Source organism: Corylus avellana, chromosome 2 (assembly GCF_965113065.1).
Source record: "Corylus avellana chromosome 2, dhCorAvel1.hap1.2, whole genome shotgun sequence".
NCBI lineage: Eukaryota > Viridiplantae > Streptophyta > Magnoliopsida > Fagales > Betulaceae > Corylus > Corylus avellana.
Window position 1 is genome coordinate 7,631,153 of NC_142491.1, and position 27,601 is coordinate 7,658,753.

The window sequence follows — 27,601 nt, forward strand, 5'->3', positions numbered from 1 at the left end:
GAGTTAATATTTAGTTTCTAATGCCTCAAAACTTATTTTTAGATTTAAAACTAAAATCTATAGGTAGAAGGTTAACTCTTTAGGGATGGTATCACTTAAAAGGAATTCGATCATCCTAAATTTGGTACTAATACTTCAAATTTGAATTCTACTTTAATATCTCTCTTCTTCAATGTAAAAAAAAAAAAAAAAGTCAAATGTCTGACCCTTGGCTACCTCATGGCAGCCGAAAATCTCTATTCATAGGACACATGTCCCACTATAAAAAATAAAAATAAAAACATAATATTTCAGATTAAAAAAATAAATAATTAATTAATAAATAATTTTTTTTTAAAAAAAAAGAGTGGCTGGCCATCCCATCTTAGCCATAGAAGTGGCCAGACCACCCCATTTTAGATAGGGGTGGCTTGAGAGCCACTCCAATGGCCAGCCAGGTGTGGCCGGACCACACCATGGCCTTTGAGAGGTGGTCCGGCCACCCCCTAAACCCAAACTTAAAAAAAAAAAAAAAAAAAAAATCGTTTGGCCACCAGCAACCCCCATGGGACATGGGGTGGCTTCGGCCAACCCAGCCCTTGGGGTGGTCTGGCCACCCCCTAAACCTAAACTTTAAAAAAAAAAAAAAAAAAAAAAAAAAAAAAAAAAAAAAATCGTTTGGCCCTTGGGGTTTGTCCAACCACCCCCAAGGGAGAAATAATTTTTTTTTTAGATCTGGTCATTGGGGGTGGTCCGGCCATCTCCAATGGCCAAACGATTTTTTTTTTTTTTTTTTTAGATCTAACCCTGACCACCCCCAAGGGTCATAGGGTGGCCGAAGGCACTCCCAACCCTAACTAGGGTGGTTTGGCCACCTCTTAATTTTTAATAATTTGATTTTATAATTAATTAAAATATATATATATATATATATATATATATATATAATTTTTATTATTATTATTATTAATGTGACAGATGTCTTATTTATGGCCTCAAAATCTCTTTAAAGAGATACTGACCATTAACTGGATATTCTCTACTATAATTTTGGACTGGAGAGGATTTTGTTCCGACAATCTTGCGTTTCTGCCTTAAGAAAAAACACGTTTTTTTTATAGCTTCTTTTTTAAGGTGTTTAATGTTTTTTAAATGATAGTATACATTCTCGGGTTGCATTTTTTTTAATGTCTTTTATCTTTTTGTTTGGAAAAAATCTACTTTTTTTTTTTTTTTTTTTTTTTAAGGAGGAGAATGGGATTCAAACTAGTAAACTCCGCTTCATGACGCATTTTCTCCAGCCGATTGAGGTGATATTAAACGGATTAGCTTGAAAAAGAAATTATCTTAATTTTGAAAGTCTTAAGTATGATATGCATGATGCTTTGGCTCATAATCAAAAGTTTTAGAGAAAGTTTTATAATAAATAGAAAAAAAGAAAAGTACTCAAATTGACATACTAAATTATATAAACATATTAGATTCTTTTATAAATGCATATATCAATATCACTTACAAAATTCTCATAAAAAATATTTTCCAAATTAAAATTGATAAAATCCTACCTAAATCAACACCAGATAATGTGAGTTTAGATGAGTGAACTTTTTTTACTCGAGAAAAGCAGGGAAACCATGATATATGTCCCACACGGAAATTCTTGGGACTATTGGCAATAAAGAGCACAACCAAAATCGATATGATCAACAAAATTACTGTGAAATGAAACAACTAAACTAATAATTAAGAACATATTGCCCAAAAAAATTTGACTAATCAGCAGCCAAAATACGAATTTGAAGTGAGACACAGTAAAAATCCAACCAAATTGGTGTTCAGAAATCAAGTAACCACAAGCAATTGGATCACAATGGTCCACATTTGGAATGCGTAGTTATTTTACAATTGTGGCAAAAGCCTGCATGCACTTGCATACCTCATATAGTTCCTTGTTGGCACACCTGCATTGTACTGTTTAAAAACGAGAAATACAAAAGCCACAAACAAAGCAAGCCAACAACTGATGCATATCTTTCCCGAAGTTTTACCCACAAGAGAGATTTTCTCAGTAGCCTTGACTGATATTAAACAAATCATCAACATGAATGAAGAGATAAAAGTTTCCAGTTCATAAATCCAACCGCGGTTTCAAGGAAGATCAGACATTTGACAAACAGCAGGCATGTTATTCCATCCACATGACCCGCATCCCTGACTTGATGAAGAAGTGCCAGGGACCACGTGCTTGTAGTCGGAGGCCAAATCATCACCAAGAATTGTTGCAATAGCATCAGTCATGAAGCTTTGGTCCTTAATATACCCAGAACTCTGCTCATGCCAGTCTCCTGCAAGTAAAGCATCCGGCCGCGTAAAATTCAACCAAGTTCTGTTTTCTTTTTCTCTATCCGAAGCCCAAGCTAAGTCCACTGGTTCTGATTTCACAACGATCCCTAGGGAACAATTAAATGTAACTTGAGAAACTATAATGACGTATTCACAGGACTTATTCTACTTTTTTCATTATCAAGTTCCTCCATTGTTGTTCTCGAATTATTACTTTATATATATATAAAGTAATAATTCGAGAACAACAATGGAGGAACTTGATAATGAGAAAAGCAAGTTATTACCAAAAAAATAAAAAGAAAAGAATAAAAAAGGAGACATCATATGTGAGTTTCTTGAAATGGTTCAAAGATTTTGCAGGCAATAATTCATTAATAATTCGGGGCTAACTGAATTATAAGAATAAAATTTATTGATGGATATTAACTGCTTAAAGAAAAGAAAAAATGATAACTTTAATGAAATTGAGAATATTTTAAAAAACACCTCAAAGTCTTGCTCCAACTATAGATATGAAGAACTTCGAAATCCACTAGACTACATTAAGAGATGCTCACCAGTAAATGTCTCGGCAGGTGGTTGTTCATCCAATGAACTTCCACTAACACTGATAGGAGTGCACTCACTGAAAAACGAAGTTGCAGAATGACCAAATGGTGAAATGGAATCCCCATAATCTTCCCATTCTGTCTCGCAAATGTTCAAATTAGAACTGTCCGCCATATCACCAGGAGTAGCACTAGATGAGTTTGAACTCTTGTCAGATGAATGATTCTTTGCACCACTCAAAGTCTTCGACTCATGAAGTAAAGCATCCAGCAAACCGCTATTACGTGGTGAAGAACAATCTGTCTCAAATGCACCATGTGGTGGAGGAGACTGAATAAAAGCTTCAACTGACTCAAGTAAACATGGGGGAGATGAAACCCAGCTACATAAATCAGTTTCTGCATATTGGAGTGAAGGGAGCTCCAACTTCAAAGCCCCAGATGTAGGCTTAGAAGTAGAGGAATTGCCATTTGTGAGGGAATGGCTACCCTGAATTGCACCGAAAGACTCGGAGTTCTTAGTGGTAGGATCAGGATCAAGAGGAGAAGGCCATCCAAATGATCCAGCAACTTTATCACAAGTATCATCATGAAACTGCTCAAACAAAGAGAACCCGTTTCCAACATCAATACAAGAACCAGGGAATAACTCAATTGATTCTCGAAGACGCTTCTGCCGAGGCAACATGGATTGAGTACAATATTGAGAACCAAGGCCTTTCACAACCATGCTGCCTGCGGACATATCATTAAGATCAGGGAAATAGGGTAAGAAACCCTGATTGGCCTTCAAACTGTCAAATATGACATCGGGTATCTCATAACTGTTGGTCTGCAAAAGATCAGCATGCCCTCTATCCCCACCATTTACCCCGACAGTGTCTTGGCCATGTTGACTTTCCTGCAATGCTTGGAAACACACTTCAGGAGGATAAAGGGGTAAGCCAGCTCTTTGACGCCTCTTAATTCGGGTATTCCAGTAGTTCTTTATCTCATTATCTGTACGACCAGGCAACTGAGAAGAGAGAAAAAGATGATAAATTATGTTAGATGAATAAATATATACACTCACATTTTTTTGATAAGATATACACTCAAATTTCTAAAGAACAAAACGTGAAAAAACTTTGAAACTATTCACAGTGACAAAAAGATATTACGGATATGCAAGACTAAATGACTAAACATACCAAACAAACCACATTTAGTATCCCAAACATATTACAGAAACAGCAATTTTATAATTGAACTATTATAACCATAGATGCTACCATTTATGCTTCATCTCTAACAGAAAAGGTTCCTTACTCTTTTTTTTTTTTTTTTTTTTTCCTCTCTCATTACTGGGGGCCAGAAGAAAGGACATAAATACATTAATCATTAGTTTTTATTTTTAAGCTTAAAAAAAATAAAAGATTATAGAAGTGAGTCTTAATTTTCACAGATGAAGAATGATTTATTAGCAGCTCTAGCAATAACATAAAACCAGGAGAATTTAGTATACTACAGTGTGCGTCCTCAATTTTCTGTCCTTTTTTTATCCTCCAAGTTTTGGTAAGTAACTACTTGATTTTCTTAGCCCTTGATGGAGCACAAAGTATCCAGGCAGAATTAGTGACCACTTCATCTAGGCAAGTTTGTGTCAACTATCTAAATTTATCACATGAAAATGCACCATGGAAAAGTTAGCTAGAGTTGGCTAAACAAAATATTTATCAATACCACATGGTACACAGCATGTATTCTTAAAATATGTTGCTACATATTTCAAAAAAAGAAATATAACTACAGATCCATGATAACATGGTATAAGCTTTCCATGTTATGAATCTCTTACATGCAAAAACTAATGATACGCTTAAATCAGAGAGGGGGGAAAAACAGAGCACGATTATAGCCTATCCAAAGCAAGAGAAGCATACTATATACTTACATGTGCTGCCATACGTGCCCATTTATTTCCCATCTTGGCATGGAGTTCAATGATCAGCTGTTCTTCTTCTGCTGTAAATGAGCCCTTCTTCAAGTTTGGCCTTAGGTGATTTGCCCACCGCAATCGACAGCTTTTTCCACATCGGAGCAACCCAGAGTGCTTTTGAACAGCATTCCAGTTCCCCTCCCCATGCTTCTTGACATAGTCCACCAAAATTGCATCTTCAGCAGATGTCCATGGCCCTTTTTTCAGAGCAGCCCCTCCACCCGGGCTTCCTTCGTTACTTTCATTAATCAAAGGAGACTCACTCTGATCCTTGGGGAGCACCCCACCTTCACACTCATTTGTTGAGTGAGTCATTTCTCAATCTTTGATGAAACCAACCCTTGCCACTGGCTGAGAACCATGCAATTTTGTTCAGGCTGTAGGATGACAGCCTGAACAAAAAGAGGAGAAGGAACAAAATTTTAACACAGATAAGTAGAAGGGTAGCTCTTTTTTTCTTTCCACTTCATAATACTTGCACTCCACCTCCCACTCACTCAATATTTTTGTTATACACTCTTCGCCGTGCAGGCAGAGCATAGATTTTTGATTTGAGGGGCATGGACTACACCCTATTGCAAGACAATGCCTCCCCTCATTAGGTTTGAAAAATACTCCCAGATATTTTTTCAAAGATTTTGGGACCAAATTTTTGGGTTTTAAAGAGAAAAAAAAAAAACAAAAAAAAACAAGATATATGTATCTTTCAGATTCTGGGGGAGCCCCGGTTATTTCAGATTTTTTTTTTTTTTTTTTTTGGGGGGGTGGGGGGTGGGGTCAAAGAAAACTTTTCAGATTTGGGGGGTGGGGTGTTCAGGAGAGTTTTAGAATTTTTGGAGGCCAAAAGGATTTTTTGAGATTTTTTGGGGCTGCTCCTGTTGCCGAGCATGACAAACTACAAGCAGAGCTAATATAGATAGCACTGCTATAAATGAAAATCACTTCATCTCATAATTATAAACGACCCAACATCATGTATGGATAATGATAGTTGGAAAATGAAACAAAAATAGTTGCGATGATTGTAGAAGCAACTTAGGGGTAAATAGCCAAAAGAATCGTAGGCACGACACATAAAAATGCAAAACAGTAACATTAAAAGCTTATGCACACCAATAACTCAGCAAGCCCAATGGGCAATTAAAATAACAATCTGATGTGAATTAATGATGTTAACCTCGATCTCCCTTATGTTCTCGTAATGGATTATGCCTTTGACCCATGGAAGCCTGAAAGGCCAACGTAATCCTGATCAGAATTCAATTTTGTCCACCAAAATAAAATCCCATCTTTAATTCATTAAAATACAATAAATGTTATTTATTGCAACACGAAACACATTTATAATTATAATAAATGGACTCAGAAAAAAGTGAATTGCAGGCTGCTACATATAGCGAATCGTAATAATAATAAAGAAGTTAGCAACTCTCAGCTCAATCACCCATCATATTTATACAAACCCAATTCAACCAAAAAAAGTGTTACAAGCTTTTATTCTCCAAAAAGAAAGAGTGAAAGAAAGAGCCAAACTGGATACCTGAATCTGACCAAGAGGGCGATTAAAGCTGTAAATCGCCGAAATGCGAGTTCTATCGCAGAAATTGGACTACAAGATAAATTGAAAGCTCGGAGAGCGCGCCTGATTGAGCTCGGAGCTGAGAATAAGGTTAAAAAATAGACAAATTGAAATCAGAAGAACTGAATTTCGCCCAAACTTGAAGTAAAACTCAAGAAATCTCTACGAAAATCAGCTCAGAAACCCTAATTTTCACAAAATCAGCTGGAAAACTCAAAGCTCCGAAATTAGGAGCTTCGCAGAGACGAATAAGCCAAAAACAAAGACAGATTATAATCCTTTCCTAGATCCAAATAAACCTAAGAAAGCAAACGAAAATCCACAGAGAGACAGAGAGACAGAGAGAGAGATAGAAATGAACCTAACCGTGAAGTGTGAAACAGTTCGCAGAGGATCAGAGCTGGGAGAGAGCAAAACAAAGCAAGAAAACCCAGATCCGCACGCACGCACACGAACACACACACACACTACTAACACTCACATACGGAGAGAGAGAGAGAGAGAGAGAGAGAGAGAGATTTGTAGAGGAAATGAAGTGAGGGAGGAAGAGATTTTTGAGTTGAGAGATTGGGGGGATTTGAGAAGCGAAAGAAATGGGCACGAGCCGAGGGAAATTAGGGACAATGTGCTCGGAATAAGACCGGGTAAATTACCTCTTTTACCTTATATTTTAGAGACCCTACGGTATGATAAAAATACAATTTTTAACTCATAAAAGTCGTAAGTAGTAAGAGGTTATAGGCCCATCAGTGAGTAGAACTACAGCAAATTACGGATGAGGCCTATAACATCTTGCCACCTAAGACTTTTAGAAGCAAAAAATGATATTTTTATTGCACTATAACATTTATCTTTATTTTATTATATATTAATTAATCTTGGCTTCCTATATAACTAGCTTGCATGAATTTGTATATAATTTTATTTTTATTATTTTAACAAATAAAAATAAGAAGAAGAAAAAATCTGTAATGTTAAATAATCAACTCTTATTATATTCTCATTTTACTCTGTTGAGGTGGCATTGCTTATGAGTCATGGGCACGGTCACGTCAATCAAATAGAATATAGGAGTTGAATATATAGCATTACTCATTTATTACATTACAGAACAAATTTTTTGTAATAAATATAGTTTGAATTTTAGGAGTAATGTTATTTAGTAGACTCATTTATAATTGTCATATAATTGTATAACGTAGCAATAAAAATCAGTACTTGTTAAAAAAAATAAAAAATTGGTGGTCCAATAACTAAGTTTTAATGTTATATTAGCCAGTTGTAACTTGTAAGGCAACTATATAGGAGTTTACTAAATAAAATTATGAAAGACGGAAATTTCTTCCAAACAAGTCTGAAGAAAATATCCTTCAATCTATTTAAAATAGTGCTAGTGTCTATAAATATTTAAAACGTTAGTTTAAATTAGTAAACTGCTATTAATGACCTTAAGAATTTAATGTGTGTTTTAAATATTTATAAAGACTTTGTACTATTTTAAATGGGTTGGAAAATATTTCCTTCAAATTAGTTTGGAGGAAATTTCTATCCAATTATAAATAAATATAAGCAGGTTTGATACAGACACAACACGAACCCAACTCATGGCCAACTTCTCTCCTACGTGTAAAAAAAAAATTGAATTTTAAACCAAACAAATTGTTTTTTTTCCCAAATTTTCAGACCCAAAATCCTCTCTATCAAAAATTTTTTTTTTTTTTTAAATGACACGTAAGAAAGAAGTTGGCTATAAGTTAGATTTATGTTGTGACCTTAACATTTTCCAAATATAAGTGTGGGTTTGTATGTATGTATATATGTGTAATAAATATATAGACTCCACATTAGATTGTTTAAGGTTTGTATTAATTTATTTAATTAACTCAAATAATAAAATCTTAACAATAGTTAATTGACTAATAATTAGTCTAATTTTTTTTTTTAATTGAGTAGTTTGCTTTTCGTACGATGTTTGAACAATTGAACAAATTATCAATATTACAATTTAATGAAAAGTGTTGATAGATGGATTAGTATTAGTCTAGATACAACAAAAATAATTATCAAAAAAAAAAAGACTACTTGACTTTGCTAATAACTAAAAAACGTCCCTCTACAAGTTTTCTCTACCTATTCTCACTTTTTTTTACAAAATCTCACACAATTTTCAATTAAAGATAAAAAGATGAAAGATAAGAGATGAAAGATAAATGTTTATCTTTAATGACATATAGAAACACTGTAGCAACCTTAATGGTTGGTTAAATGTAGAGAATCTGATATGAGTAGGTTTTTGTGATTTTTTTGAAATTTTTCTTAAACATAAAGAAAGAAATGACATATTGAACATCTATTACTAATACTCTTAGACTACACTTATAGGGCAGGGGTCCAGCGCGGTGGGCTAACCCTCCTCGTGGCTCCTACAAAATCAACTAAGACGTGACTATCAATTCTAGTTTTAAACAGGTGGGAATAGGGGTAATAGTCCGAGACTACAAAGGGATAGTGCTTGTGGACAAAGCAAAACTATCAATGGTTATCAAGAACCGGTGGTACGGGAGGCTATATCAGCGTTGTGTGCTATCAAATCTACTACCCTGACTTGGCAAATAGTGGAAAATATTAAAGTGGTGTTAACAAATTTTAGGAGTTGGGAGTCTTATCACCTTAATAGAGCAGCGAATGCTGCTGCTCATGGGCTCGTTAAGGCAGCGGTTAGGGAGGTCACTGAGAAAATATGGATGGAGAAAATCCCTAAACGTATTCATGATATTGTTCTTTTAGAGCAGTTTGCAATGAAAGAAGTTGAAGTATCGTTTAAAAAATAAATTAATAAAAAAGTAAATTGAACAAATCAAAAGTATAGGAACGGACCTTTTTATGAAGTGAACTTCCGGTATTTCATTCATGAAAATCAAGTCGTACAACTATGGACGATTACAATATCATGAAGGAACAGAGTATATTCTCCTATTCAAATTTTCTCCGTAGAAGTCTGAACCGCCGCTGCCTTCACCAACTGACTTAAAGTAGCATGAAAATCCATAATAATAATAATAATAATAGCTCCATCTTAGAATGAACTCACTTTTACTGTGTCTACCCTAAAATAAGAAAAAAAAATGTTCATTTATCTATCCACTCATGTGTGAATATGGTGCACTCTCTCAATCAATTTGTCAAATATGGTGGCATTTAAGTGTACAAAAGAGGAATATAATACAAGTTTTATCATAATCAAACAATATTATGCAGTCAAAGGTCAGAGGCGAAAGTGATTGGTGTTCGGTGGGATCTTCCACTGCACAATCAAGGAAGCTGTACTTTAGGGCAACAGCGATTGACGGACCCTGAGTTGGATTTTCTTCCTTCCCTGCATTATAATCTTTAGTTTATTTTTTTAATAAAAATAATATCTTGTTAATTTTGTATTGGGTTCGTATTGAATTCGCAAATCGTGCCAAAATTTGTTAGCTCTAAACGTCGCATGTCAAGTCAAATCGTGTCAAAACTTAAAACATAGGTATAAGACTATATAAGTTAACCATAACCCGATTTATTTAATTAAATAAGTAAAGTCTTTCAACCCTAACACATTAATTTTATGTTGGATTCGTGTCAAAATTTATCAACTCTACCCTCCCCGCCGTCCTCAACCTATAACTATCCCCTGCCCCCTACATTCCTCCTGATGTAGGACGACGAGCCAAAAATAAGAACAGAACATCAACCAGAAAATTTGTTTGAGGCCATTCGTCGGATATGATACTATGTTAAATTACCAATTGTCCTACAAGCTTAAACTTATAAGAAAGGTAAATTTAATTCGACGATACTATGTTAAATCATCATTTATTCCGAAAGCTTAAACTTATAGAAATAGATAATTTTAATCACTTAAACATTACTTAACCAGATATAAAAAGTTACTTTAAATGCTCTCATCCCAAAAATAAAATTTTAATTAATTAATATTATAACATGCCTCAATTGTTCAAGTCGCATGCATGCCAATAATGGGACACTAATCGAGTATTATAATAAATTTCATATATATATATAAAAGCCATAAACTATTGCAGGATACTAGTATCAAACTTATTGCATTTGGAATATTCTACTACTGAAGCAGAGCTAATTACATCATCAGACTTTGCAATTTTTCATTCATAGGAAGCCACCAAAGAGAATGTTTTGTTCTTTCTATGTACATCCCCTAATTTAGGCCAATGTGCTAATGTGAGGCCTCATATTATCACTTTTCTCAAGATGGGTGATAGAGTGATGTCATTCATCTCTCTCTCTCTCTCTCTCTCTCTCTCATATTATTGCAAAATTGTGCACAAGTGGCATATATATATATAGCCTGCAAAAATAATGCGGTATATATATATATATATATATATATATATATATATATATATATGTAGAAATCACTGCAAGTAATGAAGTAAACGAGTATGACTAGTCCTTCATAATTACTTGATTTGCAATTAAATTAATGTGGTATTAAAATGAATTCAAAAGTCTTTGAAGTATGCCAAACAAACAATTTTGTCCATACAATCAAATTACGTTTACTGACTTAACAAATTTTGATAACGTGAAACATTAGAGCCAATAAAATTGTGATATTTGTCATATTTAGGTCAGTCTCAACAAAATTTGTTAAATTAGTGGGTGAAATTTGACTGTAAAAACTAAATTAATTTTTTTGCATACGCCAAAGACTTTTGAGGTCATTTTGATACCACATGAATCTAATTGTAAATCAAGCAAATCACAATGACTAATTTTACATTTTTTCTTAATTCACTAAAGAAAAATGTACATACACTTTGATCTGCTGGTTGATGTGCCGGTGTCCATCAGTCATTGAATATTATTTTGTTTTTTAACAAGCCCAGTAAATAGAGGTGTGATGGCAGGTGACCGGATATAGTATATAGAATTACTCATCCGTCATCTCTCTCTCATTATGATCAATCAAATAGAGGATAGGAATGGATAACATAAGGGCTACTTTCATTATCCAATTTTGTCATGCAATAATGTGCATGAGAACAAGAGCACTAGAATCGAAGATGATGTTGCACTAATTATAATTGTCTTTATTGGATTTTCCCATTCCGTAGAGTCGATAACGTAAAGAGGTTGCTGATGAGGCTTTTTTATGGATAAAAAGAGAAAGGAAGAGATGATCATGATAACACATTATAAACAAAAAGAAGAAGTAGTATTCCAATGGAAGAAAAGCTAGCTAGCCAGATAGAAGAAGCAAGCTTCTCGTGATGAAAACCCAATCAATATGTTTCTTTTTCCTTTATTATTTTCCTTCAATTGCTCTTAATTTGTCTCAACTCCCACCCAACTTGCAGTTGCAGGCAAATGATGTAAGCAATGCCACAAATGCTTAGCCCCTCAAACATATATACAATGTTTTTGGGGTGAGATGATGAAACCACGCATTCAATGGTAAAGAATATTTTGCTTTATAGTGTATATATGTATGTATGGATTTATTTGGTTGGAAAATGCAAAACTTTTCCTACAACTTTATTTATAATTTGTAAAATAATCAAGAGAAATTGATACATTTTGTATGAAGATCTTTGTTCCAAAAATAGGAAAAAAATTATTTAGAGCTTGTTGCACACAAGGCTTGTTTGTGTGTGCGTTTGAGTAGTCTAAAAGTGCGTTTACACTAAAAAAATTCGTTTGGTAAAAAAAATTGAAAGCACTTTTAAGGGTTAAAAAATCTTAAAAATTGTCAAAACGCACTTTTGGCAAAAAGCTTAAAAATAAAGTTTTTTTTTTTATTTAAAAACTCTATTTCTCAAATACAATCTCAAGCGTCCTCTAAAAGTGGTTTCAAGAGGGACACGACATGATCATAGTAGCATCTACTGACTAGGAACCAACAGCAAGAAGAACCTAAACGATGAAAATTGCAAGCGCTCCCTTAAGTTCGGTTGAGTCATAGTTTGGTCTAAATCCATTAGAATATCAGTAGGATTCAAAATAATTTATACTAATCAGATATGAGAACTCTCGTTACAGAGTCTCATGCATGCCCCGAAAAAAAAAAAAAAAAAAAAAAAAAAAAAAAAAAAAATTTACGGAGAGAAAAGAGTAAGAGATACTTCAACAATTGGTTTTGGGACACAAAGAGATATGATATCAAGATATGGTAATATTACGTGAAACTTGTCATGAGACAATGAACATGGATATATTTTTCCGATCATGATTGCAACTACTCCAATGTCCTAGAGTTAGTAGTTGACATGTATTCAATTTTGATTTTTTTTTCTCTCTCTTTCCTTTTGTGTTTTTGGCGTTTTTCCCTTCTGGGTTTGGTTTCTTTTCTTTTCTTTCACGTATAAAATAGAGTAAGAGGAAAAGTCGGCGTTCAGTGAGGAAAATAGGGGTCTCAGTTCGTTGTATTTGGTGGCTAAAGATAAAAATCCTACCCGTATTTCCGCCATATATGCCAAAATAATAATAATAATAATATAAAGGTATATATATTAAAAAAATAAAAATTCTGGGGGCTATAAACCCGGTGATGCCGCACTTAGATCCGCCCATGGAAACGAAGGAAAAATAAGGCAGAAGAAAAGAGAGGCGATGGATAATAATAATAATAATATATAAGTTTTAGGGGTTTTTTTTTATTTTTTTTATGAGAAATAATTAGTGTTAATATTTTGTTTATATTATTTTACAAATTAATTATTAAATTTGTGGATTTATGTGGATTCTACGTAAATCAATGATGAACCCAACAAATTTAATGGTTTATTTATTAAATTTGTAAAATAATATAAAAAAAATATGGACAAATTATTGATATCAATCATTTTTCTATAGGGTGGAAGGTAGTTTGATCTGATTAGAATTATCGTGACTATGTGGAGGCAACGACGACCGGAGCGGAAATAGCAGTACTTCTAGTTATAGTGGTTTTTTTTTTTTGTGTTCCCGGCATAATTGGGATTTGTATATTTTTCATCGAATGGCTTCTTAGTGATTTGTGGTTATAATTTTGGAAAATTCAAAACAAATGAGGTCAAGTACTTAGGGATATGATATTTGTGACTGCACATCAAATTAATGTTCTAAGAGATCTGTAATGAAGGACTTAAAAAAATTAGAGAGGCTCCATAAGAGACCAATGCGGACCATCTTTGGTGAGGAAGAAAGGCAAAAGGATAGAGTATTTACTAAGTGGCAGAATAAGTGTACCAATTGGTAGTGTGTTTCCCTTCTATTTATAGGCTAAGAGGCTTTCCGAACACAAAGTATGGTCTATCTTCTTTACACACTGGTTTTAGGGCTTGTTTGGGATTCTGTTTGAGGGATATAAAAGTGTTTTTAACACTAAAAAAATCGATTTGAAGAAAAAAATATTCGTTTAGTAAAAAAAATTAAAAACACTTTTATGGGTCCAAAAAAGTTAAAAATGACCAAAACGCATTTTTGGCAAAAGCTTAAAAATAAAGCTTTTGCCGAAAAACTCTTTTTGACTTAAAAATTATATTTTTCAAACACAATCCCAAACAGACTCTTAGACGTGGACAGTTTCTCTCACAAGTATTAGGATCAGGTTATACAACGTTGTCCATAGCATTTGAATCGTGTGAACGGGATCTCGAAGGATTGTTCCGAGTGGGGCATATAGCCCATTGTGGCGTGGAGGTGGCCCAACATTTTTGGCCTTGTTGCCATGCATGCGCTTACTTCTCGGTGGTGACCCGTTGGGCTTTGGGCCCCTTGAGACCCAATGAGCTTTGGACCAACAAATGGTTACCTGAGGGTATGAGCTTTGTTGCTGCCATGCCCAAATGAGTCTCCACCGATTGAGCCCAAAAGACATTTGGTAACTAGGCACTCCAATGTTAATTTTGAATTTTTTCAAACATGTTCAATATTTTCACAACTCTATTTATTAAACCCTAAACTAGGTGTACGTTTTTTACTTTTTATTAATTGCTTTTGCACAGCATTTCCAAGCAATTCCAAAGCAGCATATCATTCACTACAGTATGACACAAGTAGGGTCTAAAAAATCAAAATATATCAAACAAACCTTCAAAACTGCCATATTTTTTTTTTTAAAATGAACGAATTATCTTCATTGATATAGAATCAATCTTGAGCAAAATCCTTCATCATACAATGCCAAAGATACAAGTTGAAAACTCTACCATTCCAACACTATATATGACATACCCAATAGCCTCTAGGGCTATTACAAAATAATACCTTATAAATGTCATCATCACAATCAATATGTAGATCTACAACATAAATTGACGAATCACATCTCTGGTCGCTGTCTCTTTCATCAATGACAATTCTTCCATAAACTTGATAACTCTTCCGTCACCGGTCAATAGTTTGCTTACAGAAAAAGAACCAGAAAAAAACAAAAGACATACTGAAAAGTGAAAACTATTTTGTTATTCTTAAACAAAACTTAAGAAAACAACAAATCCAAAACCTATTGCAACCGGAGCAACATCATACTTTTCTTATTCATAAGCAAAAACGAAAATACATAATAAAAAAAATAGTAAAAAACACCACACTCCTAATGACGATGTCGCTGACACGCTAGCGTGTGGGACCCATGCGCCGCTGCATGGCCTGCAGAATGATGCGTGAAAACCGACGGTTGGAAGAAGGGGTGGCCGACGAGCATGGTAAGCGATAGTGTAGATAGACGGAACTGATGGAAAAAGCCATATTTGATTATGAAGAAAATAGATCTAAAAACCCCATCAAATCTGGTGGGATGACGGTGCGAAAAACATGACAGGCCGGTAGAGAGTCTGAATGGCGGATCTAAGCAAATGAGGAAGAAGAGAAAGGAAAAGGGGAGGAAAGGGAGGGGGGAGGGAGGACCCTCCCCTGCTGCCTAGGGTAGAGTTATCAAAGATAATCAAAGTGTTTTTTCGAATGAGTAAGGCTATACAGCCTTTACATCACCCCTCGTCTCCCTTCCATCCCCCCAAAGCTTATGTGGCATCATTCTCGGACGACACCACATAGGCTTTGGGAGGATGAAAGAGAGATGAATAAAATTACTCTTTTCGAATAGATCTTACAAAGAAAGATAAATACAAAATATGTTATTTTTTCTTTTCCATTTGGGCTACCGACACCCATATCTCAATTTGTTCATTATTATTAAATTTTTCTCATAATATAACCTAGCTAACCTTTTTATAAAGTTCTTATTTAGATAAAGACAAACCAAGGCTTATTAAGCCAAATAATAAAAACATAATTTAATTCAGTCTTAAAAGTTTTGACACAAAACAATAATTCCCATTTGTAGACTAACTTTCAGTGGGCTATTGTATATACCATGCAAGGACACCTCTTGTATGGACCCTTCAAATGGGCTTTTTACAAGCCCACTTCTCAAGCTCTTGCATCTATTTTGACATATAAAACTTTAAACAATGATTGGTAATTTTTGCTGATTGATTAACATTATTCTTTCATAAAATTTATTTTAAGCGTTTTTTGTTTTATTTCTTACCCTCTTGTTGATGTCTTTTTTTGATAATTACTTAAATATTATTTCATATTAGTAAAAGGATAACAACTGAAATAATTGATGGGCTATTTAGGGCTGTAAATGCAGACGATTAATAACCACAACCGCATACCTTTTTATATATATATATATATATATATATATATCAATTAGTAATTGCATGATGTGGATGCGAATACAGTTACCTGAAAGCGAGATCTGCATAATGCCGATGTGGATGCGATTAATGCTAATAATCGCATTTGCATTCGATTATTGTATATGTAAATAGCGGACATCAATTAGTAATTACATGATGCGGATGTGAATGCGGTTACCTAAAAGCGATATCGGTATAATGACAATGTGGATGTGGTTAATGCGCATTTGCATCCTCATGTACAACCCTATAACTATTATATTATGAGTAGTGCTAGTAACTACATTTTTATCATACAACAAACCTACAATATTAATGTAATCGTCTCAATTAAATGTTAAAATTTAGAATTGTCACATTAACATTGTAAATATGTGCTAAATACAAGCTGATGTACATAAATGCACGTATTGAGATTAATCAGGTTAAAACCTCATATACATTGTGACGAAGAAAGAGCCTTTGGTCCAAATATGAAAGCCAAAAATCCTATATGCCCATCCAAATGCTCCTTAGGGTCACTTGTGAGATATAATATAAGCCTATCATGGACTGACCCAAAGAGAGTTGGGAGAGGCCATCCAAAAGGAATTTATTTATTTAATTTTATTTATGATGATTTCCTTCGAGTAATGATATAAAGAGGACTAGAGTCTTCTTATAGTTCTTTCAAATGTGACAAAACTTTTAAAATCATTATTAAATTTGAGATGATCATTATTGAATTTTGATCTATAATTTTAAATGACACACCATATCTAAAAGGACTCTAGTCCTCCTTATATTATTAATCATCTCCTTCATTTCTTTTTTTAAAAGGGGAATGTTAGGTATTATTCAGTCTTAGGTAAATATTATTTTATAAAAATCAGGCGAGAGAAATAAGGGATCGGTGGGGCCAGTTTCTTTTCTGATTTTTTTTAGAAAATAATATTCTCCTAGGACCATAAAAACACAATGAGAACACCAACTATTTTTTTTGTTCTTTTTTAAAAAGGAAATGTTAGGTGTTTTTCCGATTTTAGGTGAATATTATTTTCTAAAAACCAGATGAGAGAAATAAGGGATCGGTGGGGCTGGTTTATTTTTTGGTATTTTTAGAAAATAATATTCTCATATGACCATACAAACACTAAGAGAACACCAACATTTCCTTTTCCTTTTTTTATTTTATTTTATTTTTTTATTTTTTTTTAATTATAGTTAAAAGTTCTTAATTTCCTTTCTAAAATGGAGAAAGTGCACGTGTTGGGATTAAGTGAGAGGAAGAAATGAAGGTTTGGTCCAAATCAGGCAGCCGGCCCATTGAACCCTGATGAGCCAAAGAAAAGAGAAGCTGGACCGCACAGCAACGCAACGCACCGCACCATCCTCGCAGCCGACGAGACACCACCGTGCTCCAAAGGACCTCCTCTCTCTCGCTCTCGCCACCGCCATCGCATATTAAAGCCCAACCAAGCCTTCACTAATCAAGAAAGCAAAAACCAAAACTTCCTCTCTCTCTCTCTCTCTCTCTCTCTCTCTCGTCGATGTTCCCTATTTTAATCCAAATCAGTTGAAAAAACAAAAAAAGAATAAAACGCAACGCCAACAAGGTTTGGATCTCAGATAGATCCCAATAAGGTAGTTTACTCTGTTTTTCTCCTTTTTTTTTTCACTGATCATTGCGATGCTTCTCTTTGTTTTGTTTTCTTTCTTTCTATTGGAAATTTTTTTCTTTCGTTTTCTCGGAAAATGGCAAAAATTCCAGCTGCTTTGCTGCAATGACTTTTTTTTTTTTTTTTTTTTTTTTTTTAAAACTTGACTTTCCTTTTTGTTTGTTGGAATTTCTGTAGTGAAGTACTTGTCTTTCAATCTTCGTTGCAATCGTTTTCTTGGAAGACGAAAAATCCAGCTGCTTTGCTCCATTTCTCTTTTTATCGTTAAGCTTGACTTTCCTTTTCGTTTTTTGGAAAATTTGCAATGAAATCTGAGTTATACTTATTTTTCAATCTTGGTCGCATTTGTTTTTTTTGTTTTTTTTTTTTTTTTTTTTTTTTTCAGAAGAGCTTTCTTGCATTTTCTCGGGCAAAAATTTCCAGTTGCTTCGGTGCAATGGCTTTTTCATTTTTTTTTTTTAGCTTTAGACTTCAATTTGCTTTATGTTTTCTTCGAAATTTGGCAATGAAAACTGTCAAATTTAGTCCTTGTGGTTGAATCTTTGTTGCAATCCTTCTCGGAAAATGTTTCTTTAGGAAAATTCATTGTGCAATGAATTCGTGCCAGGGCGTGCCATTGGAATGGTTTTTTCGTTTTGCCTTTATCTTTAGGTTTTAACATTCTCCTTGTTTTATTAGAAACTTTGGAATTGAAACTCAGTAGTTCCCATATTTGAATCTTCGTTGCAATCGTTTTATCGGAAGAGCCGTTATCTAATGAATACATCTCAGTGATTTTCACTTCATTTTCATTTTCCTTTTGCAACTACACTTGATAGGTTAAAATCTCGGCTGACTGTGTGGCGTAGGTGTTAGATGTTACTTTGGTCGTGTTTTTCTATTTTCTGTTTATTATTCTCTGTTTGGTGGCTGAGAAAAGTGATTTGAATGGTTAATTTGTTGAACTGTGGTTAATGTTGTTGCGTTAAAAGGACTTAACAAATGATCAAAATATTTATGTTTCTTTTCTTTCATTTTCTTTGGATCCAAACGAAGGCTTATTGAGTTAATCCATTCCATGGTACATAGAAGTAAAACAAGTGAAACGCGATGGTGTTGTTGCTATGGATATTCTGGAACTTGCTTTGAAGGGATGGTGTTGGTAATGTGATATTAATGCCATTTGTTTCAGATTCCATTGCAATGGAGCTAGCACAACTAGAGGCATTGTGTGAGAGGCTGTACAATTCTCAGGACTCAGTAGAACGAGCTCATGCAGAGAGCACTTTGAAATGCTTTTCAGTGAACACTGATTATATTTCCCAATGCCAATACATTCTTGACCATGCATTGACACCTTATGCATTGATGCTCGCTAGTTCAAGTTTGCTGAAGCAAGTCACTGAGCATAGCCTCGCTCTACAGCTCCGTCTTGATATCCGTAATTTCTTAATCCTGTTCGCTAAATGGCTTATGCTTTTCCTTTTCCTTTTCTTTCTTACTTTGCTTCCTAAAATTGAACTTTTGAACTTTATTTGTAGGAAACTACCTTATTAACTATCTGGCCACCAGAGGACCTGAATTGCAGACTTTTGTAACTGCATCACTAATTCAACTCTTGTGTCGAGTTACAAAGTTTGGGTGGTTTGATGATGATCGGTTCCGGGATGTGGTTAAAGAGTCGATGAACTTCTTGAGCCAGGTTACTTATAGTGCATACGTTAAGAAATCTGTCCATTTGTGTGTGTGTGTGCCTATGTATGCATCTTAACTGTTGTGTTCCACTCCTTTTACACATGCATGTACACATTTGTGATGTTTAAGATATGCTTCTAGTGTCATCTTTAAGTTGGTCCATTGGATTCCTTTGAATTCAAGTTTTCCTGCCTAACAAGTTTTTATGATTTGATGGCTTTTTAATGAATTGAGCTACTAGATGATCCTTCTGCAGATCTTTATTTTATTATTTTTTTAAAATTTAAAATTTATTCTTTTATTATTTTAAATTTATTTTGCACTTTCGACTTTGATGTTTATTACTTGTGGTTCCAATATTTAGCTTGGTTATGTTGCTAATAATTATGCAAAAGAGATTTTAATTTTTAGTAGGTTGTGCTACTGATAATGCATTTGCCATTGTAGTGGCATATGATTCAAATTTAAACATTTTGTTGTTTTCCCTTTTGGCAGTGTATGGCTTATTTGGCTCGTCTTGATTTTTTGTAATAAGAGGATTGCATCATTATTGTTTTGACTGGCTGATCGAATCTAGTAACTCTATTATTATATGCTCCAATGTCTACATATTAATTTCTGTGTATTATTTAGGTGACCGGTGATGCTTGTTTGAAATATCCCAAGAGTTTTTAATTGGTTAGAAATAAATCAATTTATGCAAGGAAAGTTCATATGAAAAGTACACGTGTAAGTTTGCGTCTAGATTTACGTGTATAAACATGAATATTCCTTAGTTTGAGAAATGCTTGGGATAACACAAAGGAGCCAACCTCCACACTTTCAAAGCAGTACGGAGTCCCAATTGTCCTCGCCAACTCATCAACAACTCTCTCACCTTTTGAGGCATGACTCTTGTAACACTAAACAATTGGAAAAGTGAACTCCATAAATCTTTTGCAACCTCACAATGAAGAAAGAGGTGATCAATAGATTCTTCACTTTTCTTTCACTTTCAACACTATTTCACCACAATAACATTCCTCTTTCATAAATTATCCAAAACCCCAAGGGGTTGGCCCAAGTGGTGGAGGCCTTGGTCTTGAGGTATCATCCCTTCAAAGTCCAAGGTTCAATACCTTATGGGTGCAAACAATCCTTTGTGGCCACATCCCTTGGTGAAAAGTCAGTGATTTAACCAGTTCCGTGTAGGGAAACTTCCAAGGGTGCGGTGCACGGGACCGGGGTTTACTCTGCAGGGGTGGGTCCGAAGGGTCCTGCCTTGGACAGGTTTCCCGACATAAAAAAAAAAAAAAAAAAATTATCCAAATTCAAGATTTTTCCCAAAGTTACCGTCCACACAAAGAATGTTACTCTCGAGGGAACCTTTAACTCTCAAAATACTCTTCCAAGGAAAATGAAAACTTACCAAAGTAAATAACACGTGATAGTAAGACTTGGTTGTGCTGGGCGCTTATGTTGAGGGTTTTGGGTGGGTCGTTTTTCTTTTTCTAGTTAGGTGTTTCCGCTTGTATACTTCCAGTGTACGTAGGGGCACCTTATGCTTTTAATAAAACTTGAATATTACTTATAAAAAAAAAAAAAAAAAACGTGATAGTAAGACTTCACTTCAAACAATTTTCTTTTAGAAGGAAATCCAACAAATTTTATCCTCACCTCCTTGCCTTACTGCTTGAGAATACAAACATTCAAAGCAAGCAGAGACCACTTTCACCTCTCAATCATGCACATCTTGTATTTCCTTGGTATTGGTGACTAGCATGCCCACGGGATTTTTTAGTAGCTCCCTTGGCTTGAGACAAGGGAACCCTCTGTCTCTTTTCTCATTGTGATGGAGACGTTGGGTAGGATGGTTTCTGCTGCAATGAGTGGGGTTTTGTTGTCTGGCTTCTCTGTGGGGACATGGATTGATATCTCTCACCTTCTGTTTACTGATGGTACTTTGATTTTCTGTGGGGTTGATCCAAATCAAGTTTGTCACCCTCGGGCTTATTCTTACGTTTTGAAGTTGTTTCGGGCTTGAAGATAAACTTAGCTAAGTAGGAATTGGTTTATGTGCGAATTGTTGATAATGTAGTTGGGTTGGTTGGTAGTATGGGTTGTGGGGTTTCCTCTTTACCTTTGAAGTATCTTGGTCTACTGTTGGGAGCCGATGTTATTGAGAAGATAGAGCATTGTTTGGCTAGTTGGAAAATAATGTATTTGTCTAAGGGTGGGAGGGTTACCCTTATCAAGAGCACACTTTTTAATTCACCTGCATACTTCATGTCCCTCTTTCCTCTCCTTGCAAGTATTGCAAACCATATTGAGAAACTTCAACATGATTTCTTGTTGGGTAGACTAGGTGAATAGTTCAAATATCACATGGTAAATTGGTCTAAGGTTTGTTTGCCGATCTCTAAGGTAGGGCTGAGGCTTTGAAACTTGCAGATTTTCAATTGTGCTCTCTTAGGTAAATAATTCTGGTGCTATGGGCTTGAGAGAGAGAGGGTGGAGAATGGTGGCCAACTCTAAATTTGGCAGTTCTTGGGGTGCGTGGTGTTTTAATGAGACTTGTGGTGTTTGGTGTGGGGTTGGAAGAATATTAGGAAGGATTGTGGGAGTTTTCAAGTCATATCTTGAGGTGGGAAATAGCTCCAAGATTAGATTTTGACATGATCAACGGTGTGGAGATATGGCACTTAAGGAAGCCTTTCAAGCTTTATATAGTATTGCTTGCACAAATGATGCTTTTGGTTCGGAACTCTTGGAGCTTTTTGGTGGCTTCATTCAATGGAGCCTAAGCTTTGCTAGAGTGGCTCATAATTGGGAGGTGGATGTTTTTGCCTCATTTTTCAGGGTGTTATATCTAGCTAGAATGAGACGGGAAGGTGAAGACAAGTTGTGGTGGGTCAAAGAGGGTTGTTTGGTGTTAAATCCTTTTATAGTGTTCTGGGTTGTTACAAATAATGTGTTTACTTGGAAGCAATAGGCATGGAAACGATATGGTATGGAAGTCAATTCCGCCATACCTCTTGTGGTATTTATGGGGAGAGAGGAATTGTTGCACTTTTGAGGATTGTAAAGCTTCTATATTGGGTTTGAAGTTGTTCTTGTGATTGCTTTTTGATTGGATGGTTGCAACTGAATGCTTGCTATATTTGATATTGACTTTTTCATTGTATGTTGGCTTTTCTTCTGCTTCTTAGGCATACTTCTAATGCCTTGGGCCTTTTCTTTTCCTGTCACAGTAGATTGATTTTCACAATCTGGATTAGCCTACTTTTGATACCTTCTTATATTGCATCTGTGTCGTATACTATCATCCCACATTTTGCTGCTCATCCATCTTGACTTTTTTGCTTCTTATGGATAATTTTAATGCCTTAAGCTGTTGCTTTCTTAGCATGGTATTATTTGAGTTTTTTTTTTTTTGATAGGTTGGTATTATATTGAGTTTCATAATTTATTAGTAGATTTCTTTCATTTAAAGGTGTTGCTACCAGTTGTTTCTAGTTCCAACTGTTGTTTTTATATGGCTGGTTACATATGTTGCTCACAAATTGTTTGTTTTTGGCAGTCGACATCAGATCACTATGCTATTGGTTTGAAGATATTAAATCAACTTGTATCTGAGATGAATCAGGTAAGTTTATAACTTCTTCCCAAGTTTATCATCAATATAGTGAATAATTACTCCAATGTTATAAAGATTGAAAGATAATAAATATTACATCTATAGCAATGAATTGTTATTTATTGTGAAACAGTATTGGATATTTGAGCAATAATTTGTCCCTAGGTTTGCCATTGATTCAGGCTTGTTATAGCCTTTTTTTTTTTGGACAATTAGAATGTGAGTTTTGTTGTTTTCTTTTTCTTCTCCCCCCCTCCTCTTTAGATATTGTTTTAATTATTTTGATCTGCTTACTAATATCTGCTTCTATTTTTCTGGACCTCTAAAATCCTTAGCCAAATCCTGGTTTGCCTTCAACACATCATCGAAGGGTAGCATGCAACTTTAGGGATCAATCGCTGTATCAAATATTCCAAATATCATTAACATCATTGCGTCAACTGAAGAGCGATGGTAATATGCTTTAGTGTATACGCTGTGACCGTACATCCTGCCTAAAAGTTTTTCATTTGCTGCTTTGCTGGTGACTTTTGTTCTGAAGGTTTTGCATTATTTAACTTGCAGTTGTCAGTCGATTGCAAGAGTTAGCGCTTTCTCTTTCACTTAAATGTTTATCGTTTGATTTTGTTGGGACATCAATTGATGAAAGTTCTGAAGAATTTGGTACTGTTCAGGTATTTGCCTCTTTTGACTTAATTATTAGTTATTTGATGGTCCTTCAGTGAGTTCCTTGTGCATGGGATTGTTAAATAGTTTTCTAATGTGATGGTGATTTGACAGATTCCATCTTCTTGGCGACCAGTTTTGGAGGACCCTGCATCGTTGCAAATATTTTTTGACTACTATGCTATTACAAAGGCCCCTCTTTCTAAGGAGGTTAGGACATGTCATGTTCCTTTCATATTCAATCAGACTTTTTTAAACCTTGATATTTATTCAAATTTATTATTAATCCTTAATTTATTGATATTATTACTATGAACTATTCAAGACTTCAAGTTGGGGTTACAAGGGATTTTTGAGTATATTTTCTCCTGTACTCTTTTTTAATTTTTATTTTTTTGATAAGTAAATAAAACCATTAAGTAATGTCTAAGGGGGAGGAAGCATCTCAAGTTCATAAGAAGCATACAAGGCAGCCCCATATTTTATGAAAGGCAATCTGCTACTCTATGAAGGATCTAAAGAAAGTTTAGCAACTTGTAAGGATAAAAAGAGTCAGATCTAGATAAATAGAGGGAGTGAAAACAGCGAACAAAAGAGGGTTATGCGCAGGAAATTCCTCTACCTTGGCATTGCTGCTTTTTCTTTCATTTTCAATACCCCTAATTGTGCATAAGGGAGAGGTATTTGGTGGATTAAGGCTCTTTGGGAGTGGCTTTCTTTGCTTGGTTGGCCGCTCTTGGTAATTCAAGGAAGCATCATATTATTGTAGTAGATTGGTGCTGCTTGTGTAAAAAGAGTGGGTAGCTGTTGAGCACCTTTCACTCCATTGCAAAACAGCGAGTTCCTTATAGAACTCTATCTTCGGCTTGTTCAGTTTAGCAATAGGTCATGCCTCATCGGGTGAGAGATCTCTTTTCTTGTTGGAGAGGACAATTTGGTAGCCTCAAACTGAACTAGTTTGGAAGATGATTCTGCTCTACATGATGGGTATATTTGGAAAGAAAGAAATGACTGAAGCTTTGAAGATAGTGAGAGGATGGTGGCGGAGTTAAATGCCTTCTTCATCAACACCCCTTTTCCATTGAGTGGCTGCCTATGATTGTTTGCATATTTCTAGCTTTCATGAGTTTTTTTGATATTTTTTCTTTTTTTGGTCAAGTGTTTCTCTTGTATACTTTCTGTGTACTTGAGTAAGCCCTTTGGTTTTTAATGAAATTCGATTACTTATAAAAAAAGAAACTTAGCAAAAAAACCAAATTTCAAAAAGAAGGAGAAGAAGCAAAGTGCTGATTATGGTTGTAGACTAAACTCACCTCAAGTCAATTCAAATAAGCTTTAATCCCAACTAAGTGTTCTCATGGTGTGGGTCTATGGAAGGTTATCAAAGCTAAGTATGAAGACCAGGAAGGTGGGTGGTGCACGAAGGAGGTTTCGGGTTCTCATGGTGTGGGTCTATGGAAGCATATTCGTCAAGGTTGGAATTTTTTTGCCAAAGGTATTCGGTTTGAGGTGGGGGAGGGTTCGAAAGTTCGTTTCTAGCATGATATTTGGTGTGGGGATAATTCTTTGAAGCAAGCCTTCTCGTTCTTATTCAGTATCACTAGACACAAAGAAGCTTGGGTGAAGGATAATTTTACTTGGAGGAATGGGGTTGTCGAGTGGAATGTCATTTTTGTACGGCCCGTCCAAGATTGGGAGATGGATTTGGTTTCTCCTTTTTTTGATCGGTTGTATTCTTGCAAGGTTTCCATAAGCATTGTAGATCGTATTTGCTGGTCTTCGTCCAAGAAGGGCAAGTTTGAGGTTAAGTTGCTTTACAAGGCCTTGTCCAATTCTAATCAAGAGGTGTTTCCTTGGAAGAGCATCTGGCGTACTAAGGCGCCTCTGCGAGTGGCTTTTTTCGGGTGGACTGCGGCCCTAGGCAAAATTTTGACTCATAATGTTTTGCGTAAGAGGAACATAGTGGTAGTGGAGTGGTGTTGTATGTGCAAGAAGACCGGAGAGTCAGTCGATCATGTTCTTCTCCACTGTGAGCTTGCAAGTGCTCTTTGGCATACAATTTTTAATCGGTTTGGGTTGCATTGGGTCATGCCTTGCAGGGTGAGGGACTTGTTCAATAGCTGGTGGTCGGGAGGATGATTTCGAAGCGCGGTTGTGTGGAAGATGATCCCTCTGTGTCTTATGTGGTGTATATGGAATGAAAGAAATGCTAGATGTTTTGAAAATTCCACCAGGACTATAGAGGAATTGACTCATTTTTTCTTTTTTACTCTTTACTCTTGGACGGCTGCTTGGCTAGCTCTTTTAGTGATTAATTTCTCTGATTTTCTTTTTCATTTCTCTCCCTCTTAGGCGCTCTCTGTTTATACTTCCCGTATATGTGGGTTGCGCCCCTTTGCGCTTTTTTATATCATTATTATTTATAAAAAAAAAAAAGCTTTATGCCATTTTGTTTTAAGAATTAAAGGAGATTCCCGTAATTGGAGTTGGCTATATGGATCCTTTTATGCCATTTTGTACTAGCTAGTAACTGCATATAATGAAGAGAATGAAACATTAAAGGAGATTCCTTCATTCATTCTTAAAACTATCTGGAAAGTTGTTCGTTTGTTCTTAATATGGAACATTTGGAGGAAAGAATCACTGCTACTTTGAGGATTGCAAGACCCCTGTGCTTTCCTTAAAATTCATTTTTTTGAGATCCCTCTTAGGAAAAAAAAACTGGGTTGTAGTTTGGGTTGTAGTCTATGTTCCTTCATCCTCCTTTTTCGAATATTTTAGACCTTATAAATTTTTTAGATTTTAGACACCTGTAATGTGGTTGTCTCTCTTGTATACATTTCGTGTACGAGGGATGTGCCAGTTTTTTCTTTTCAATAATTTATTACTAAGAAAAAAAATAAAGAGACATTAAAGGATACAATAATTTAGCCTGCCGGCTGATAGGGTAGACTTGTGGAATTTCTTACCCAAAGAAGAAAATTCATTTTATTTTTAACAGCTCCTAGGATATCACCTTTTCAAGATGATTGCCCTTTTGTTTTCTTCAGTTTTGATTAATAGGTTCTTTATACTTATCAAAAATTATAGCTTCTCTATGAACACAACTCAAATAGGCTTTCAAATAAGTACTAATATTAGATAGTAATTCAAGTGGATGACACCTTATTTGTTTGTCAAGTGCTTCATATACATCCATCCTTGCTAATGGAGTTTTTAATAGAAAAATGCTACAAGCAATGATTTTGTTGCTATCAGGAAAGGGTTGGAAAATTTTCCAGTTTCTCTAGATTTGAGGTGGGGGATGGTTCCTGTATCAGCTTTTGGCATGACCAGTGGTGTGCGGAAGCGGTAGTAGCTTTTCCAGTTTTATATGGTCTCACTTGTGTGAAGGATGCTTCTATTGTGGATAATTTGGAGGTTTAAGGCTCCTTTGTGGGTGGATTTCTTGACTTGGACAACATATCTAGGAAAATTTTTACTATGGATAATATCCGCAAGTGTCACATCATAGTGATTGATTGGTTTTGTATGTGTAAAAAGAGTGGGAAAACACTTGATCACCTTCTTCTTCATTTGTGATGTTGCGAAAGAGTAGCAGAATTTGGTTTTTGTGATGTTTGAAGTAGAGTGGGTTATGTAGAATGGAGGTGGAACTCTTGGCTTGCTGATAAGAAAGAAGGTTTAGTCGGAATTAGGGGTGGGCACGGGTCGGGGCGGGGCGGGTATTGGCCTTTTCCCCAACCCGCCCCACACCCTTCGGGTTTGAAATTTTCAACCCGCCACCCGAGCACAGACAATAGTACCCGCGCAGGTTCGGGTATTGCGGGGCGGGGCGGGTATT

At 35.2% G+C, this 27,601-nt stretch overlaps 2 protein-coding genes across 4 annotated transcripts in view; one reads left to right on the top strand and one right to left on the bottom strand.

The window, feature by feature from the left end:
- Positions 1 to 1,826: 1,826 nt before the first annotated feature.
- On the bottom strand, positions 1,827 to 7,049 carry LOC132186575 (transcription factor MYB33). Of its 2 annotated transcripts, XM_059600565.2 has the most exons (6): positions 6,792 to 7,049; positions 6,392 to 6,509; positions 6,029 to 6,080; positions 4,807 to 5,243; positions 2,883 to 3,888; positions 1,827 to 2,429 (listed from the first exon to the last, which is right to left on the bottom strand). In XM_059600565.2, the coding sequence occupies exons 4-6, from the start codon at positions 5,164 to 5,166 to the stop codon at positions 2,128 to 2,130; spliced, it is 1,668 nt and encodes a 555-aa protein (XP_059456548.2). In that variant the 5' UTR covers positions 5,167 to 5,243; positions 6,029 to 6,080; positions 6,392 to 6,509; positions 6,792 to 7,049; the 3' UTR covers positions 1,827 to 2,127. The 2 variants fall into 2 exon arrangements, with proteins under 2 accessions (XP_059456548.2, XP_059456554.2); XM_059600571.2 differs by lacking the exons at positions 6,029 to 6,080; positions 6,392 to 6,509; positions 6,792 to 7,049 and having other exon boundaries at positions 4,807 to 5,546.
- A 10,399-nt stretch (positions 7,050 to 17,448) lies between these two features.
- LOC132177969 (ARM repeat superfamily protein) overlaps positions 17,449 to 27,601 on the top strand; it is a 39,382-nt gene continuing 29,229 nt past the window's right edge. For both annotated transcript variants that reach the window (XM_059590439.2, XM_059590445.2), the window contains exons 1-7: positions 17,449 to 17,766; positions 18,973 to 19,221; positions 19,322 to 19,482; positions 23,035 to 23,100; positions 23,427 to 23,544; positions 23,656 to 23,765; positions 23,872 to 23,967. In XM_059590439.2, the coding sequence (XP_059446422.1) occupies positions 18,984 to 19,221; positions 19,322 to 19,482; positions 23,035 to 23,100; positions 23,427 to 23,544; positions 23,656 to 23,765; positions 23,872 to 23,967 (789 nt within the window). In that variant the 5' untranslated portion in view covers positions 17,449 to 17,766; positions 18,973 to 18,983. The remainder of the gene's footprint in view (positions 17,767 to 18,972; positions 19,222 to 19,321; positions 19,483 to 23,034; positions 23,101 to 23,426; positions 23,545 to 23,655; positions 23,766 to 23,871; positions 23,968 to 27,601) is intronic.

What these genes read in the sequence shown, in the direction of transcription:
- LOC132186575 (XM_059600565.2), bottom strand. Translation starts at nt 5,166, where the DNA reads ATGACTCACTCAACAAATGAGTGTGAAGGTGGGGTGCTCCCCAAGGAT. An exon ending in GGGCACGTATGGCAGCACAT is followed by an intron (nt 3,889 to 4,806) that starts GTAAGTATATAG and finishes CTCTCTTCTCAG; the next exon opens with TTGCCTGGTCGTACAGATAA. An exon ending in ACCTGCCGAGACATTTACTG is followed by an intron (nt 2,430 to 2,882) that starts GTGAGCATCTCT and finishes ATTGTTCCCTAG; the next exon opens with GGATCGTTGTGAAATCAGAA.